Source organism: Vigna unguiculata, chromosome 10 (assembly GCF_037176805.1).
Source record: "Vigna unguiculata cultivar grain cowpea cultivar isolate G323 ecotype 2 chromosome 10, ASM3717680v1, whole genome shotgun sequence".
Lineage (NCBI taxonomy): Eukaryota > Viridiplantae > Streptophyta > Magnoliopsida > Fabales > Fabaceae > Vigna > Vigna unguiculata.
The window spans coordinates 44,874,145-44,891,752 of NC_140801.1; the positions used below are offsets into that span (position 1 = coordinate 44,874,145).

At 28.8% G+C, this 17,608-nt stretch overlaps 1 protein-coding gene across 2 annotated transcripts; it reads left to right on the plus strand.

Annotated features, from left to right (window-relative positions):
- Positions 1-5,264: 5,264 nt before the first annotated feature.
- Positions 5,265-16,979, plus strand: NTMC2T4 (Calcium-dependent lipid-binding (CaLB domain) family protein). 2 transcript variants are annotated; one of them, XM_028052160.2, is made up of 12 exons: positions 5,265-5,526; positions 5,685-5,818; positions 9,184-9,285; positions 9,371-9,421; positions 12,076-12,196; positions 13,680-13,801; positions 13,901-13,999; positions 14,353-14,433; positions 14,525-14,610; positions 14,922-15,147; positions 15,821-15,985; positions 16,341-16,979. In XM_028052160.2, the coding sequence occupies exons 2-12, from the start codon at positions 5,714-5,716 to the stop codon at positions 16,722-16,724; spliced, it is 1,542 nt and encodes a 513-aa protein (XP_027907961.1). In that variant the 5' UTR covers positions 5,265-5,526; positions 5,685-5,713; the 3' UTR covers positions 16,725-16,979. The 2 variants fall into 2 exon arrangements, with proteins under 2 accessions (XP_027907961.1, XP_027907962.1); XM_028052161.2 differs by having other exon boundaries at positions 5,345-5,363.
- Positions 16,980-17,608: the final 629 nt, after the last annotated feature.

Sequence of the window (17,608 nt, forward strand, 5' to 3'; positions counted from 1 at the left end):
TTGTACTTTTATTCTACTTTGTATCGATTGTTTTTTTTTTTAAGTTTGGTGTAATCTAATTTTTCTTATTTTTACATATAAAAAATTATATCACCTCTGACCCAAAATTTTAAAAATAATGAATTTATGGATCTTCATTTTTATATGGTGGTCAACTTTTCCACTCTTACTTAATGTGAAATTTAGATTTACACTTGAATCTTCCAATATATATATATATATATATATATATATATATATATATATATATATATATATATATATATATATATATATATATATATATATATATATATATATATATATATATATATATCACAATCTATTTTATGCCCAATAATTTTATGAACCTCTCTCATGTGAGTCAAGTGAAGGACAACCGTGACTATGATATCTTAAAGGGTTAATTATGTTTTTTGGTCCATCATTACAAGAAAATCTCCATTAACAATCAATTTTAGTAACAAAAAATTGTTATTCCCGTTGTGCATAAACTATAACAAGATTTTGATTTTCATCTTTATATCAACTAACAAGTAGTTTCAATTTGGTTCCGGTTTTTAAAAATCAATGCAATTTGATCGTTTTTATTAAATTTATAGGAATAGATCAAGGATTTTCATCAAAATTGAGACTAGGATGATGTTAATTACACCAACAAAACAAATCATCTTTATTCACAACTTCAATTTTGATAAAAAAAAAATCTTGATCTGTTTCAAGAAATTTATCGAAAATGACCAAATTACATCAAATTTTTAAAAATTAGAACCAAATTGAGATTAAGAAAACTAAAGGATAAACTTGATATTGTTGAACTAAAATAGAACCAATAGAGTAATTAAACCCAAAATTTTTATATAAACTAGGAAATACAACGTAATTACTTTTTTTATGGTAATTAAAAATAATAAAATTATTATTATTGTTATTATTATAATTATAATTATAAAATTAAATATATATAATTTATATAAGTTACTATAAATAATTTTTATTTATTATGATTAAGTTTAAAAAAACAATCAAATAAAAAAAGACATTTTTCTACTATTTTTTTAAGAGTCTTAATTGACAAATAATTCCTTCGTGGGTATTTGTTATGTATTTCCTACAAAATTTGTTATGAAAAGTGTTTTATAAAAAATATTTTGCAAACGAAATTGACAGCAATTTCTTATAAATTTTTTTCATAACAAAATTTATAAGTATTTCCTACGAAAATATTTCAAAACAAAATTGACAGGAAATACAAATTTTTTTAGTAGTGACTTAAAAAATAATTATTTTAATTTTAAAAAAAATATTTAAAAGGTAAATTTGGAAAATAAATATAGACACACACAAAAATTCCTTTATATATAAATATAGATGTATACAAACTTGTGAGAATATAAAAAAATATAAAATATATTAAAAACATTTTAAATTTTATATTAGATGACATAAATATAAAAAAATTGGGTGATCATAACCCCTCCCATCTCTCGTCGTTATAAAGATCCGTCTTTATGTCAAACTTTAATTCTAATAGATCCTCAAACTTAAAAATCACATTATACTTCACCTACCAACAAATCACATTATAATTTAGGACCTAAAACATAATTCATTTATCTTAAATTACAACTTTTTGGATTTAGTTCTAACGAGTTCCTATTTTTATAGAATATGATGTATGTACTCCTAATTTGTTGATTCATGTAACACGTGTCTATATTATTATTAGTTTTATCCCATATGCTTAAATGTTTATAACATGATTGACATATATTTCTCACTCGAGTACTATATTGCTCGACTGTGTTTTTATTAGGGCTAAACATTTTTATATGTGAATATAATTTTGATAAATTTAGAAAGATTATAAAGAACAAAAGTTTTCTTTTCTTTTAAACAATTGTTTTAAACTTTTATTGCGATATGTACTATTAACAATTTGTAAAAGTAATTTCAGTATTTAAATTATTTTATTTCAGAATTTTAAATTTTTATTTTTATGAGCCCTTTGTAGAAATAATATATATGCATTCTTTCACTCTTAATTTTTCATATTTTAACATTTAAAAAAGAAATATTTCCCACAAGATATCAAAATAGTCACATTAAATTTTTAAATAGAAAGATAAATAAAGTACACACAATTAAACTAAACTCTAATACTTTTCTATGTTGGAGGGGCTAATAATTTTTTTGTTCATTTAATAGTTTTTATTATTCATGTTAATTGAAAAATAGTAAATATAGAATAATAAACCATACATATATCTTAAAATCTTCACCTGTTTATAATCCCTAGGTTGCATACCTAAGTCACCACCATACTATACTTAATTACATAGGAACCATATACTATGACATATCATGTCAAACTCTGACAAATATATAATATATAAACCATAAAAAATACAAATTAAAATTATGTAATTTTTTAAAACCGTACAAGATCTAAATGAAACAAAAGAAAGCTTTAGCTTATAATAAAAAATTAATAAATGGTTATTTGAGGATGAAGCAAAAAATGGTTTGAAAAGTAGAGAAAATGTAGTAACCTAAAATATAGGGAGTATGGTTCCTTGTGTTTTGGAAAGTAGGACCCAAAATGTGAGTAAGGAATATGATATTATCATTCTCATTCATCATCCAGCTAACACCATGCTGGATATTTTTCTCAACTCATCCCAACCTAACAATACTGCTTTTTTTTTTTTTCACTGCCCTACCCAATTCAAATTAATTAATTAATTAATAAGACAAAAAAATCCATATAAAGCTTTTACTATAATAAAACATCACCATGAAATATTTTAAAATGCATAGCCTTTTAATATGCACCTTAATAGTGAAGCAACTGGGGGCATGACATGATATTGTGCTTATCTTAGCCAAATTTCTCACTCAAATAATCCAAATAATATATTATATTAGATGTTTACATAGATAGTGTGATTTTTCTTTAGGTTAGAATTCAGTTTTTAGGAAATTGCATTTTGAATATTATTGTATTCTAAAATTAGTTTTTTTTTTTATAAAAATATTTTCTTCTTTTATTTTTAAATGAAAAAGGAAAACGTTTAAAAATATTAGTTCAGAATTCAATTTTCAAAAAATCTAATTTTGACTTGTTTTTCACCATTTTTCTTTTAATTTCAATATCAAATTTTTAGTTTTTCAAAAATCGAACTCTAATATTCTAATCTGAGAAAAGAAAAAGATATGTTTTTTATATAAATATTTGATTCAATATGTTATCCAAATAATTTTTGGATTCATATATACTATACATACTATTTGTATGAGAAAATCTATCTTATCCAAGAATGGATTGAAAGTATACAACCTACTCCTAGAAGAAAGGGGTTTGAAAATTGGATTTTATATTTGAAAATAATGCATTTTGGACAAAATTGTTACTCGAAAAATAGATGAGAGATTATATATGATATTTCAAACGTAGAACACCTCAAATCAATGAAAAATTCATTTGTCTGAAAGTGTGTGTGAGACGATAATGTAATCTTTATGGTAAGTTATATTATAAAACATATCTCACAACAATTTTTTTTTTTATGTCATGTATTCAAACTAACTAATGAAGTATCAATTTTATAATTCTCACCGGTAGAGATAAAGAACCTCTTAACATGTTACTGAATATTCAAATTTATCATATATCATTCATTGAACAATTCAACCATAAATCCATCAGAGACTATTCATCAAAAACCTAATATGTATTATTCATAAATTAGTAACAATTATGCAATATAATTTAAAAATTAATGTTAAGTCCATAATAATAACAAACATAAGGTAATAATTTTATATAATAAAATTATATAAATACAACAAAAATCTTGTAAAAACTTGATGTAAAAACTTGAGAAACGGAGATGAGGGTTTCTTATTTATTGAAACACTTTGTAAGAGAAAATGTAATGGAATTTTTTAACTCTAAAATTTGAGTAACTGGTATTTTGAATATGATAATTCTAACAATATAAATTAATTTAAGATTATAGAACATTAATATCAAAAAGAAGAATCCAGGCCACTCTAACTCTCATTTATATATCTAAACATTCCATGCACCTTTTCAACTAAAACTCAGATGAACATTAAAATAGACGATACTTTGAATGTGAAACCTTTAATTCAACAGATTTGAAGTTATGACAAAGTATTTTTAAAGAGTTTTTACTTGTATTCTTTTAAAAAAGATACGTTCCTTATATTTAAAAACACAGTTTAAAAATGATAATGATTACATAATATCTTTCAATAAATTAAAACCACAGAATAATTTTTAAACTTTAAAAAAAAAACTTCTGAATTTGTGTGTTATCTAATTTTGGACAACAATGTGAAGTTATAAAAGGGATGATGAATTTATGAGTTATAATAAAAACAGAAAAAGTAGTATCTGAAACTGTTGTAAGAAATGGAAATAACTGATACACAATGAATTGTGAAGGCAAATTTAGGTCCCCAAAACCCTATTCAGAAAACAAGTTGGTCTGAAAAGTGAAGGTAACACATGATTTTCCCCAAAAAATTGGTTAGGCTGGTGGATATGATAGGACAAAGACATTGTGAGAGTAGCAAGAAAGAGACAAATTCCAAGTGTCATCAATGCACTGGAAATAACACCTTTCATTTTTTCACTTTCCTCAGATTTTTCTTTCCATAACCAAATGGTCAACACCCCACAAATCTAATTTTCTCAATTAACTTATAAAGCACAAAAATTTGTGTCAAGTTTAAATTTTTATATGCAAATAAAAAGTTAAAATTTATGGAAAATTATGAATGAGAAAATGACTTTTGCTCTTTCTCCTTGTCTGTTGACTTCATAAGAAAAAAAAAATAATGCTAGAATCACTCTGTTTATTACAAGTTCAAATTTATTAGTTCTCACTTTTCACTTAGTTATTCTATCTTGAATTAAAGGAGGGATTCATCACAATTTGTAATTTTTAGTAAATGTAATAAAAAATAAGATTTTTATTATGATTATACCAACATGTGTCTAATTGGTTGATGTTGTAAAACAATTTTAGCATCATACTCATATTAAATTTGTGACATTTAACTTTTGAGTTAATAAACATTACTCTAATTTTTATTAAAAATTTTAATGAATGAAAATAATTTTAGAAGAGATCATAGAGATAAATAAATTTACAGAAAGTGATGGGAAATTATGAATAGATAAATAGATAAATAAATTTACAAATGGCAACAATGTTGAAGATGTGAAGACCCTACAAGTCAGCTACAATGCTTTTAATGCTTTTTTTATAATCTTGTGGAGGGAGAGAAGATGAACCCACAACACTGAAAGTAACGTTAGAAACGAGAAGGTTTGCATAATTTACAGTTCTGAAAACTCACTCACACGACACTGTAAGGAATCCTTGTAAATCCAACCAATACCACAAAAATCAACACTTTGGGATTTTCTTTTTGCTTCCAACTTTTGGTCTCTCTGCAAAATCTCATTCCAATTGGCGTTCATCCTCTAAAGTGAGACCCTTTGGGCTGTTTTACTCGAATTTCGCTTTAAGTTTTGTTTTTGGCTTGACTTGGGTTTTGTTTTGCGGGTTCGAGGGTTGAGTTTGTGTCTTTTTCTCATGTGGGTGTCTCTGCTTTGACTTTTGGGTTTGTGTTTTTTGTGTTGGAAGGGGAAAGGTGGTGCTTGGCATCTGGGAAAATGGGTTTGTTTTCTGGGATTTTCATGGGGTTGGTGTTCGGCATCGCATTGATGGCTGGATGGGCACGCATGATGAAGTACCGAAGCGCTAAAAGAATTGCAAAGGTATGGGTTTTCGTTTTCAGTTCAATCATGCTTTGACTTTTGCTTTGTTGATTCATGTTTGAGAGATGGTGATGATTTTATAAACTAGGCTGTGTTGGGAAAAAATGTTGATCAATAGAGAACATCACGGTGGGGGAATCTTTCAGTTTTGTAATCAATAGGGAAACATGTTGGTGAATAGAGAATAAGAATTGGGTGAAGATTGGGTTCAGGGGGTTTCAATAATCTACTTGTGGGTTATAATAGAGGTTATCATATTGGTGTGGTGCAAGTAATCAATGTGAAACTGGATCACAGGGAAATGATACCTAGTTTGATTCATGAATACTAAAAGTTAGAGAATGAAACATCATGTCTCAAAAGTAGATGCTTCAACAATTTGCAGAATTTTCTGTTCAGTAAAATGCAGAAGCAAAACCTTATGAGTAGTAGTGCTGGTTAGATTTTCTTTTGGCTAGTAAAATACAATCTTCCACTGACTTCCACAACTGATGTGGAAATCAAGACGTCAAAATGATAACCTTTGTTACACTATTATGTTTATAACCGTAAGACCCTAATTAAGGTTTTACACTATAATTAACTTTGAGTCATGATTAAAACACTCAAATACCCCTTTATATGAAAATGTCAGCAATTAAACTCTATTACAACATTAAAGCAGACAAACGATATTTGTGGATCTTTAAACTTGTGAATTCAATTTATTTTTTTCTACCTCTTTCATGAAGCAGAGTTTTGTTTTTTCATGCGGACTTGAGAAGTGAACAAGTCATAACGATGTTGCACTTACCGAATAGACCTTACATTAGTTAGTGCCTCCCTTAGCTACTGTCTCACCTTTATAATAGAGAAGTTAGTGAAGTACAACCTCTTATTATCTTTTGCTTATTCATAAGATAAGACAATTTGGACTTTGTATTGTTCTGGCAGATTTTCTTCTAGACCCTACTTTCAATTTCTAAACTTCATGTCTAGGAATCTAAGTTCCCAATATTGGCAAGTCCATTTTGAAGTCCAAATATCCCTCAAAAGGTTATGTCTAATGGTACTTAACAAGACTAATACTAACAACATGTTGCATTGCATATTCAGAGGCCTCATGTGGCCCTTTCTCCTGATATTTGTACTTGTGCAGAATCAGTTTAGAAACAGTTTCCATCTTTCCATGAATTGTAAATTAGCCACTTTCCATTGAAACAATCTTTAAGTATTCCTAGATAAGCATTATGTGAATGTGTTTCACAACTTTGGTTTGGAGCCCTTTTCGGTGGTTTAGAACAAAGGTTATGGTAAAAATGAAGGAAGCTAAAAACTATAATGCTGTTTATACAACGTACAGTGTGTGCTGTTTATTTGTAGCCACTTTCCCTTGAAACAATCTTTATGGGTTTTGCAGCCATGTGCTGTTTATACAAAACATGCTTACACTTTAAGAGTGTTTCTTTGCCCTTGAACTTGTTATGGGATAGGACTATGTCTGTGGCCTCTTTTTGGTGTTTCTCATGGTTGTTTCCAGTGGTAGCTTGCATTGACTTACATGAACTGCAGCTTTGCTGCATTCTTGAATCTTCAGATGTGTTGTTTTCTGCAGTATATCTCTCTCCCTAGTTGTATTCTTCTGTGCTCTCTAATAAAGTTTTTTTTTTCTATTAAAAAATTTAATTTGTGGAAATTTAAACACGATGGTGAGATCTCTAGAATGTGATTGCTTGATATTTCAGGATGATTGCTTGAATATTCTGTCATTTTAGGTTGATTAAAAATCACATGAAATTTCATGATAAAAATGGCAAATGATGTAGTAGGGAAGGGAGACAGATTTCAATGTGTGTTAGTATTTTTGTGAGTAAATGGAATGAAATAGTGGAAAGAAATGAGATATGTGGAAATAATGTTCCCTTTTTCGATATTTATAAAGGAGTTGATGTAGAATGCATGAAAAGTGTAAGTCATCTGATTACAAATTTCCATATGTGTGGTTCTGATTCTAAACCCCAGCCTTAATTTTTTTCTTTTAACTAAATCTCTAAAGAAAATTTATCAATCAATAATTTAAATCAAATGACCAAAAATTAGTTGAAATGTTGCGGTCTGAACAGAGCACATCAGTTTTGAAATGTATGTAGGAAAGAGAAGTAAAGAGAAAGGAGAAAGTTGTAATTGTGTTCTAAGCTGTTCATATGTTCTGTTTAAACAAATATCTTGTTTAAACATTTCTTTTCTAGTCTTACTTTACATTTGGATAGGAAATTTCATAGTTTCTAAGATATTCAAATACATTAAATTTGAATTTTTCTCATTTCAAATTGTATCAGATTTCATATTTCAAATATTTTGCTTCTTATATAAGGCAATTCAAATTTGTTGAAATTTTTCTCATTTGGATAAAGTATTTCATTTACCACCAAACGCAAAAAAAATATAAAAAGAAAAATCAAATAATTGTTAATAATTCAAAAAATATCAACATTGATGATATTTTTTAGTTGATATCGGTTGATGTTATTTTTAGTATTTCAATCACCACCAAATGCAAAAAACTGAATAAATATCAAACAATTGTTAATAATTCAAAAAAATATCAATATTGATGATATGTTTTAGTAGATATTGGTTGATGTTATTTTTTGGTCATAGTTTGTCAAGATTGTTTAAACTAATATTGATGAAGCTGTTTCTTGATTGACATCTTGTTGAGTTTTCGATCAATATCGCTGAAAAATTTCTCCGAGTGACATTAGCAAAAAATTCCCAGTTAATGTTGACCAGAAGTTTTCCTAGTAAGCATTAGAAAAGAAATCCTGACATACTATCAACAAAGAATAACGTTGTTGTCAATGATAAAAAAGTAATTATTGCAAACATCAATAAAAAAAATAACCAAGACAAATGTCATATGCTAGAAAATAGCCTCCTTGACATTGGCTGATAAAACCATAGCTGATAGCGAGCGAGAAATAACCATGGTCTACAACAACAACAATAATCCTAACAATTTAAATAAAAAAAAAAACTCCTATCACCATCAATAGAAACACTTTAGTTGACGTCAATAAAATAAAGTCATCCCAATAATGTCTTGGTCTTAGTCAAGTTGACGATGTTCTAACCAAGAGTAGGGTAGAGAAGACACATGAATTTGAAAATATGAAGAATTTCAAATTTTTACTTTCTAGGTTGAATTTGAAATTCTTTAATTTTAAGTAATCTATTTACTCATAATTTTTAAACTTCAGTTTGTTTTAAAATTTCTTACCCAAACAATATGTAAAACCTTTTAAATTCTCTATAAAATTGATTTACCCTCTTAAAATTCCTTATCTAAATTCACCATTGGTGTTCATTATTTATTTCCTCTGCAGGCAGCTGACATTAAACTCCTTGCATCCCTTAACAGAGAAGATTTAAAGAAAATTTGTGGTGAAAATTTGCCCGAGTGGATATCATTTCCTGTATATGAACAGGTGGATTTGAAACAACTTTAGTTTACCTATTATTCTAATATGATTGTGTAGTGTGCTTGACTTTTCCTTTCATGGGCTATTACAGGTGAAATGGCTAAACAAGAAACTGACCAAACTTTGGCCATTTGTAGCAGAAGTGAGTATGCTTGCACACTATAATATATTTGTATAATGATTTACAACAATTTGGGAAGTTTACAAGATTTGCTTTATATGTTTGAACTTAAAATCTATGAAAATTTTTAGTTGGGATTGTTATTTTATAAAACATACTTTATTTATACTTTGTTTGTAGTCAAAATTAGATTGTTTATTGTTCGAGAAATCATTTTAATCGCGGTTACTCTCGTCCACCTTAGTATTAGTCTCTAGTACTGTTTTATTTGCAGTCTCTAGGGTGATGTTTAGTCTCACATTTAAAGCTTATAAAGTCTTGGCGGTCCTTACATTATAAGGGTTGAGTCAGATATTAAATCTAAATTCTGTAATGTTATTGGAGTTTATCCTAGATCTATTGTTGAACCACTCACATTACTATATACTGCAAGCCAGTGAAGTGATTTTGGAAAATTTCTGTAATTAACATGCCTTAGTTGGGACCACTTTGGGACTGCCTTAATTATAGGCTCAAGAGTGGTGTTTAATTTCATGATACTAGAGTTATGGTTTAAATAGAGCTTATAAAGCTTGGTCAAATCCTTACCTTACAAATTGACTTTGTGGGGTTAAGCTTCAATAATTTCTGAATTCTGGTATTGGACTATATTGTTTTTAATACTCCAGTTTGAAAGAAATTTTTCCTCAAGTATTAGTTATCGCGTGTTCATGACTCTTGTTTTAGCAATAGCAATGCAAGAAAAGTTGTGTTCCAACATATCATCTTTCTAATTATTTATACTGTATTATTATTCACATAAATTGAACAGTTGTTAATTTGTTATTTGGTAATAACCTTTATTTATTAGTGTGATGAAGTAGTAGTCATGTTTAACTACTTTGTTAGAACTTTGAACTTAGTGGTTGGATTGGTTTATTTCATATTTTATCTGAAGTTATTAAGTGGTATAAATACACAGGTTTGAAATCTAGTGTTTGTTATATTTTGTTTTTAGTAAATATTATTTTATTAAACATATTGTTTAATGAATTTTTAAGGTTTAATGTTATATATTGCTTTACTCTCTCTCTCTCTCTCTCTCTCTCTCTCTCTATATATATATATATATATATATATATTTATATAACTCATAACGATTGACAATTTACTAGGTTAATATTTTGTGACTTTAGCATTATATGTTTTATTTATTTTATTATTTGGTATGCCAACTTATGAATCATTCTTTTTATAACTTTTTTTAGTTTCAAATTTTGTTTGGTTAATCCTATCCAATCTACAACCCACTAGATAGGGTGAAATTTTCATCCAATCTTAAAATTATCCAACCTAACCCACTTTTTATGACGAGCTAAGAGTTGGTTGGGTTGACCTATTTCACATCTTTATATGAGTGATCAAGATTAAAAGCTCTTTAAATTAGTCTTGTCCATTTTCTTTTAACTTTTACCTTCCAAATAATATCCAATGTCCCATATTTATAGTTCTAATTTCTTATTGGAGATACGGTATCAATTAGAGATACGATCGTGATATATATATATATATATATATATATATATATATATGTATATGTATATATATATATGTATATGTATATATATATAGATATATGTATATGTATATATATATGTATATGTATATATATATGTATATGTATATATATATATGTATATGTATATATATATGTATATGTATATATATATATATGTATATGTATATGTATATGTATATATGTATATGTATATGTATATATATGTATATATATATATATATATATATATATATATATATATATATATATATATATATAAGCAGGGCAATTATCTTTGAGCTAACTTTTAGGATTGAATAAATTCAAGATAATATTACGGTCTATCCTAGAAATTGTTGTTAAGTTTATTGAGCCACTCACTATCTAGCCATAAAAAGATGTTTGATCATGCCAACTTTACAATTAAGATATTCAATCCTCAAAGTGAGGGTGTATTGGATTGAGTATGACTCAATTTGACCTATTAACCCAGCCAAAGCCAAGGTTGATTTGGACGGGTTCAGGTTATGCTTTTAAAGAGTAAATTTCTTTATAACAATTACATATTAATAATAATTTTTTTTATTTAATTCATAATATTTTGTTAAACATGATGTTACATTTAAAAAGATATTATTTATTTCAAATATATATTATGAAATATATCTTAATTTAAGTTTGTTCTTCTTTTGTTCTACTATTTCACTACACATGATATTAACATTAATATATTATGGTAAATTAACTAGTCAAGATTTTTTGTCGAATAAGGACATAGACAAACTTGTCTCAACCCATTCCTTGCTAACCCCTTTGGAGATATATGATCAAAACAGAATATATAAGTGAACAATTCTCTGCTATTATTGACTTAATCTTTATGGTTGATTTATGTTCAAATCCAAATATTAAGGTTTCCAATAAATATTCTCATTTTATGTATATTATTTCTCTTTTTTTTTGAAAAATTCTATGAAAAATTGTATTTAGTTATGTGCTGTTCAATATGAACCATGCTATGCTTAGACACAACCATCTTCTGTTTGTTTTGCTTAAATTTCCTTGCATGTATCTGGAGTTGTATTCCTTCTTTGCTTAAATACATAATTTGATATTGATGGATTTTGTTTGCCTATAGGCTGCAACTTTGGTGATCAGAGAATCTGTTGAACCACTGCTAGAAGAGTACAGACCAACTGGAATTACTTCATTGAAGTTCAGCAAACTCTCACTTGGAAATGTGGCCCCAAAAATTGAAGGTAGCAACCAATAGTAATTCCTCTGCACATTCTTTCTCTAGTAAATTTACCAATTACAACTGCCTGCACTTAACAACTTAAGCTTTTGGAATTTTTTTTCATTCAAATTTGGTGAAAAGATTATAGCTACGTTTTCATGGGTATCTCTTTGCCCTTTGCGTTTAGGATTTATATTTTTTTTGGATTGGATTCTGTCCACTGATTAGTATATTCTTCTATCAAAAAATAAAAATTAAAGAGAGAAAAAGTCTATCTTGTTTGGATTCCATGAGATAAAAGAAAAATGTTCTCATATATTGCTATCCTTAATTTGAAAGCAAAAATCTTGTTAGATCAGTGTTGGAGCCATGTCCGAAACTTTTGGAGCTAATGATGTTTTTTAAGAAAACAGATTTTTTTAACTTGTAAGTAGTTACACACTGATACACTGCATATGGTTTCTTGCTTCCTACTGAGGGATTGATGGATGAGAAATCAAGATGATGGAAGCCAATTTGGAAGCTATTTAGAGTGAGGAAATCAGGATGTTTTAACTAGTTACATATTATATGTAACATATACTGTTCCAATTTATGATTCTAAATTTGAGGAAACAAGTAATCTATTCAATTGCTATTTTACATTTTCCTGCAATATATATTTTACATTTTCAAATACTTATATTGTTATATATAGGGGCCTTTATCTATTATACTCTATGGATCTATAAGTGGTAACCAAACATATGAACATCTATCTAAAATCATGTTAACTGGTATGTATTTAGAGAATCCCACATGAAAATAAACATGCACTAAATTGATCACGAAATTCAAGATAATATGTGTTGAATCAATGGTCTGTATCTTACTTTTTTTTCACTAAAGAATTACTTTTTCATAGTTTTGGATGTATTTGTTTCTCTTAGAAAATGGTTTAGGCATAACTCAGCCTTGCAAAATTAATTTGTAAAGTTTACGTCCATTTATATACTGCACTTTAACCATATCTTTAGTTGATGTGAATCTCTAACACACCTCATCTCGTCAAGTATTGAACATCTTGAACATGAGACTAGATATTCATGGACGATAGGCCTAATGAGCCTTTTAGGATTGATTTTGATACCATCTTATAAAGCAATTAAGACATAATTCAATTTCAAAATCAGTTTGTAAAGTGAAATTTGCATGTACTTTATACCATAATTTGGCTATATCTTTAATCAATAGGGAATTTCCAACACTTTAATCTTTTCAAAATAATTAGAAGGTGAAAAGAATCTAAAATATTTTTAAAAATATGAAACTATGATTAAAATCTTATTTAAATCAGCTATTTTTAAAATGCGAGATTTTATGATTTTAAATAAAAATAAATTAGTATTTTTTAATCTGAAAAATATCTAGACTATTTATATCATTTTTTTTTTTGTATCTTTAACAAATTGATCCTAAAGGCATATATTTAGAATCTGCATATGCATAATTCTTCATCCATGCAGGTATTCGTGTTCAGAGTCTTACCAAAGGTCAAATCATAATGGATATTGATTTCCGTTGGGGTGGTGATCCTAGTATTATTTTGGCTGTTGAGGCTGCACTTGTTGCATCAATCCCTATTCAGGTAAGATTTATCTTAGCAATGCACTTTCCCTTGAATTTTTCATCACATTCCTTGTACAATTTGTCATCGTTAGAGTTTGGTTATTGCCTTTGGTTTCAGTTGAAGGATCTACAGGTTTTCACCATTATCCGTGTTATATTCCAACTTGCTGAAGAGATCCCGTGCATTTCTGCTGTTGTTGTAGCTCTACTTGCTGAGGTAAACTTTACAAGGAGGGAAAGGAAAAAGATAAAATGATAATGTTGATTAAGAAAAAACAAACCAAAAAAGGTAGATAAAGTGTCCCTTCATATCAAACGTGTTAAATGTATTTATAGATCAATTTAAGTGAATTGCCAGAGTGATTAAGTTAGGGACATTATTAGGATAATATACTTCTCAAAGATTGTGAATGGGGGAAACTACTGTTAATAACCAAAAACTGTTCTATTTTTGGCCTAAATGTGTATTTTAGTTGATTCTTTAAAACTTTGATCAGCCTTCCACATGATCCCCACTAAACTTTTTTTCTCACTCTCTGAATTCTGACTTTGCCATTAATATATAATCAGCCAAAGCCAAGGATTGATTATACTCTGAAAGCTGTTGGTGGAAGTTTAACAGCTATTCCTGGAATCTCAGATATGATTGATGTGAGTCATTTATTTTGTCTACTGCATCTTTCCCTTGGGAACGTCTTTGAAGTAGCATGTATAACTCTAACATTTACCCACCATTTTATAGGATACTGTGAATTCAATTGTTACTGACATGCTTCAATGGCCCCATAGGATTGTGGTTCCACTTGGTGGTATTCCTTTTGATATCAGGTAAATGTGAATCATCAAGTTTTTGCTTTTGGATTTATTCTTTGTTGCAGCAGATAAAAAATACGACTAGGTATGTTGCTATATCCTTTTAACAATTTTACATTTTATTTTGAAATTTGTGCAAGCAACAAAACAACAATATAGCCTTAAGAAAATCAATCTGCCACTATGAGATTCTGTCTTGTGAGTAAGCAGGTGTTTCTAAACCCTACCTTTGAAGAAAATAAACTGGGAATGTCAATTTCAATGTTAGTGCTCAAGTATGTTTACAATCACACTGCATAAACAGCACCGTTTTTGTTTTCTTGCAGTGATCTAGAGCTTAAACCCCAAGGAAAACTTTCAGTGACTGTAGTGAAAGCGACTGCTTTGAAGAATATGGAAATGATTGGAAAGTCAGATCCTTATGTAGTTGTGTATATTCGACCATTGTTCAAGTATAAAACCAAAGTTGTTGATAACAACTTGAATCCTACTTGGAATGAGAGATTTGAGCTGATTGCAGAAGACAAGGAGACCCAATCACTCATTCTAGAGGTTTTACCATACCAATACTTTATCTCCTTTTTATGCTGCAGTCTCTACCTCATTTCTTAGGGACATTCTGTGACATTTTTGGTTTCATAAATATATGCCCTTAAATTATGGTAATTACTTACTGAAGAATTTGAAAGAACTATTTTCATATATGCTCAATATGTATGAAAATAAAAATCTGGTTAATTACCTGCTCTTGTTTCTGACACGGTGACTAGAAACATACTGCATACTTCTTTCCAAGTATGCTTACTTTTGTTTAACAGCTCAATTTGTTTGAACCTTGTTATTGTGATCCTGTACCATTCTTTTTGTAAACTAGAATATCTTTAATACATAAAATTCTGTTGGTATGTCTTGTTGCCTCAAGCGACAACAAATTTTGGATCTTCCACCAGTGGCAGTTCTATAATATCTGGTGGTATATATTATAATCTATGTTTGATTACTGACTTCTGAAAATTTGTGATTGCTTCTGTAATATTGACCGAGGTTGTGTATTTTTGTTTAGCCTAGCTGAAGCCCAATGATTTTAGCCATATTTACAGAGTTAAAGCGGTTATTATTTTGATTTGAAATCTAATGTTTTTCCCTATAACTCAACATAAATTGTTCTGTAACTTGATTTGTTTAAGAAAATTAACACAAATGATGTCCATGACTCCTCAAACAGGTTTTTGATAAAGACATTGGGCAAGATAAGCGATTGGGAGTAGTACAGGTACCCCTTAATGATCTAGACGCACAAACTGAAAAGGAGATGGAGTTGAGGCTGCTGGCATCACTTGATACACTGAAGGTGAAAGATAAGAAGGATCGAGGAACCTTGACAATAAAGGTACCTATAATAATCTATTGTACTTGGCAGTGACAATATTATGGAGCTTTGCATGGTATATATGAAGTTTTTTCTCTTCCCTATGTTCTGATCTTACTATCATTAAGCTCTCCTATGTGATGGGAAGACGGATTCAGCGACTTTTTCCAGGGAAAAGTCACGTAACCTTCTCTTAATGTTCATGTGTTGAATGATCAACTTCAATTTTCCAAAAAAATATATAGAACAAACCAGTTAAAAATTGAGCAAAGTTACGTGACTTCTCCCGAAAAAAAGTTACTGAATCCATCCCCGTGTGTTGGTCACTTGTAGCAATCTTAGTTGATTGAAAATCATAATTATATTTCAATTTCAGGTGTTATACTATCAGTTTAACAAGGAAGAACAACTGGCTGCACTAGAAGCTGAGAAAAAGATACTAGAAGAAAGGAAGAAACTGAAAGAAGCAGGAGTGATAGGAAGCACAATGGATGCGCTAGACGGAGCAGTATCAGTGGTAGGGTCTGGCGTTGGACTGGTTGGTGCCGGTGCCGGTCTTGTGGGAAGTGGCGTTGTGGCTGGTGCCGGGCTAGTTGGCAGTGGCATTGGAAGTGGTTTTGGAGCTGTTACCAGTGGATTGAGCAAGGCAGGGAAGTTCATGGGAAGGACAATCACAGGCCATAGTGGCTCCAAAAAGAGTGGCTCTTCAACTCCAGTCAATAATGCACAGGAGAATGGTGGTGGTGCAAAGCCTCTTTGATTCTTTCCTTTGTATTGTAAGACTAATGGATGAACAACCTTTGCAGCTTCAAGCTTTGATAATAGATAGATTACATGTGTATTTGTTGCTTTATTTTCTTACCATAATGTTTTCTCCATGGCTGTTATAATGTTTCCTCCATGGTTGTATCATCTTTGTCTGTGATTATTATGTTTACCTGAATTTGTATTTAGACTCAACAAATTGTAAGAATTCTTTGTTTAGTTAAGTTACCTGATGCAACATATTGTTTGACATGGACTTGTAATGAAACTTTAAAGGGTAAAAGAAAATCCTATTTATCGGTAATAATATGCTTATAAAAACTCACCAGATTAGATTTCATGTTATTTTAAATAGCAAGGATGACCTAGTTCATGAACAACATAAGGATCATATTCATGTCAAAATTTGCCACATCAACCAAAAACAACCATTGAGTTCTATAGTGTTTTGGTTGTTTCAAATCAAATTAGAAATAAATTTTTATAATGCTCATCTGTCGTGATTAAATATTCCATGAGCTTTTATTGGGAGATGGGATATTGACAAATTGAGAAAAAAAATACAGATTAATGAGAAACAGTGAAAGATACATAACATTAAGATTCTAAAACTTTGTTGAACCAGGTCAAATCTCATCTCCTTGACATTAATTGGATATAGAGCTGCAGAAAGATAAAAAGGGAGGTGCAGAAAGAAATATATAATAATTTTTTGAAATATGTAATCTAAAATAATTTTTTAGATTTAAAAATATATTTAAAATTTTGAATTGTAATTACAATCTAAACATCTAATTTTAAATTAAAAAATATTATAAATTGTACAATTGAGAAATATATTTCCCATTGTAAAATTTAAACTGCAGGATTCAAAATATA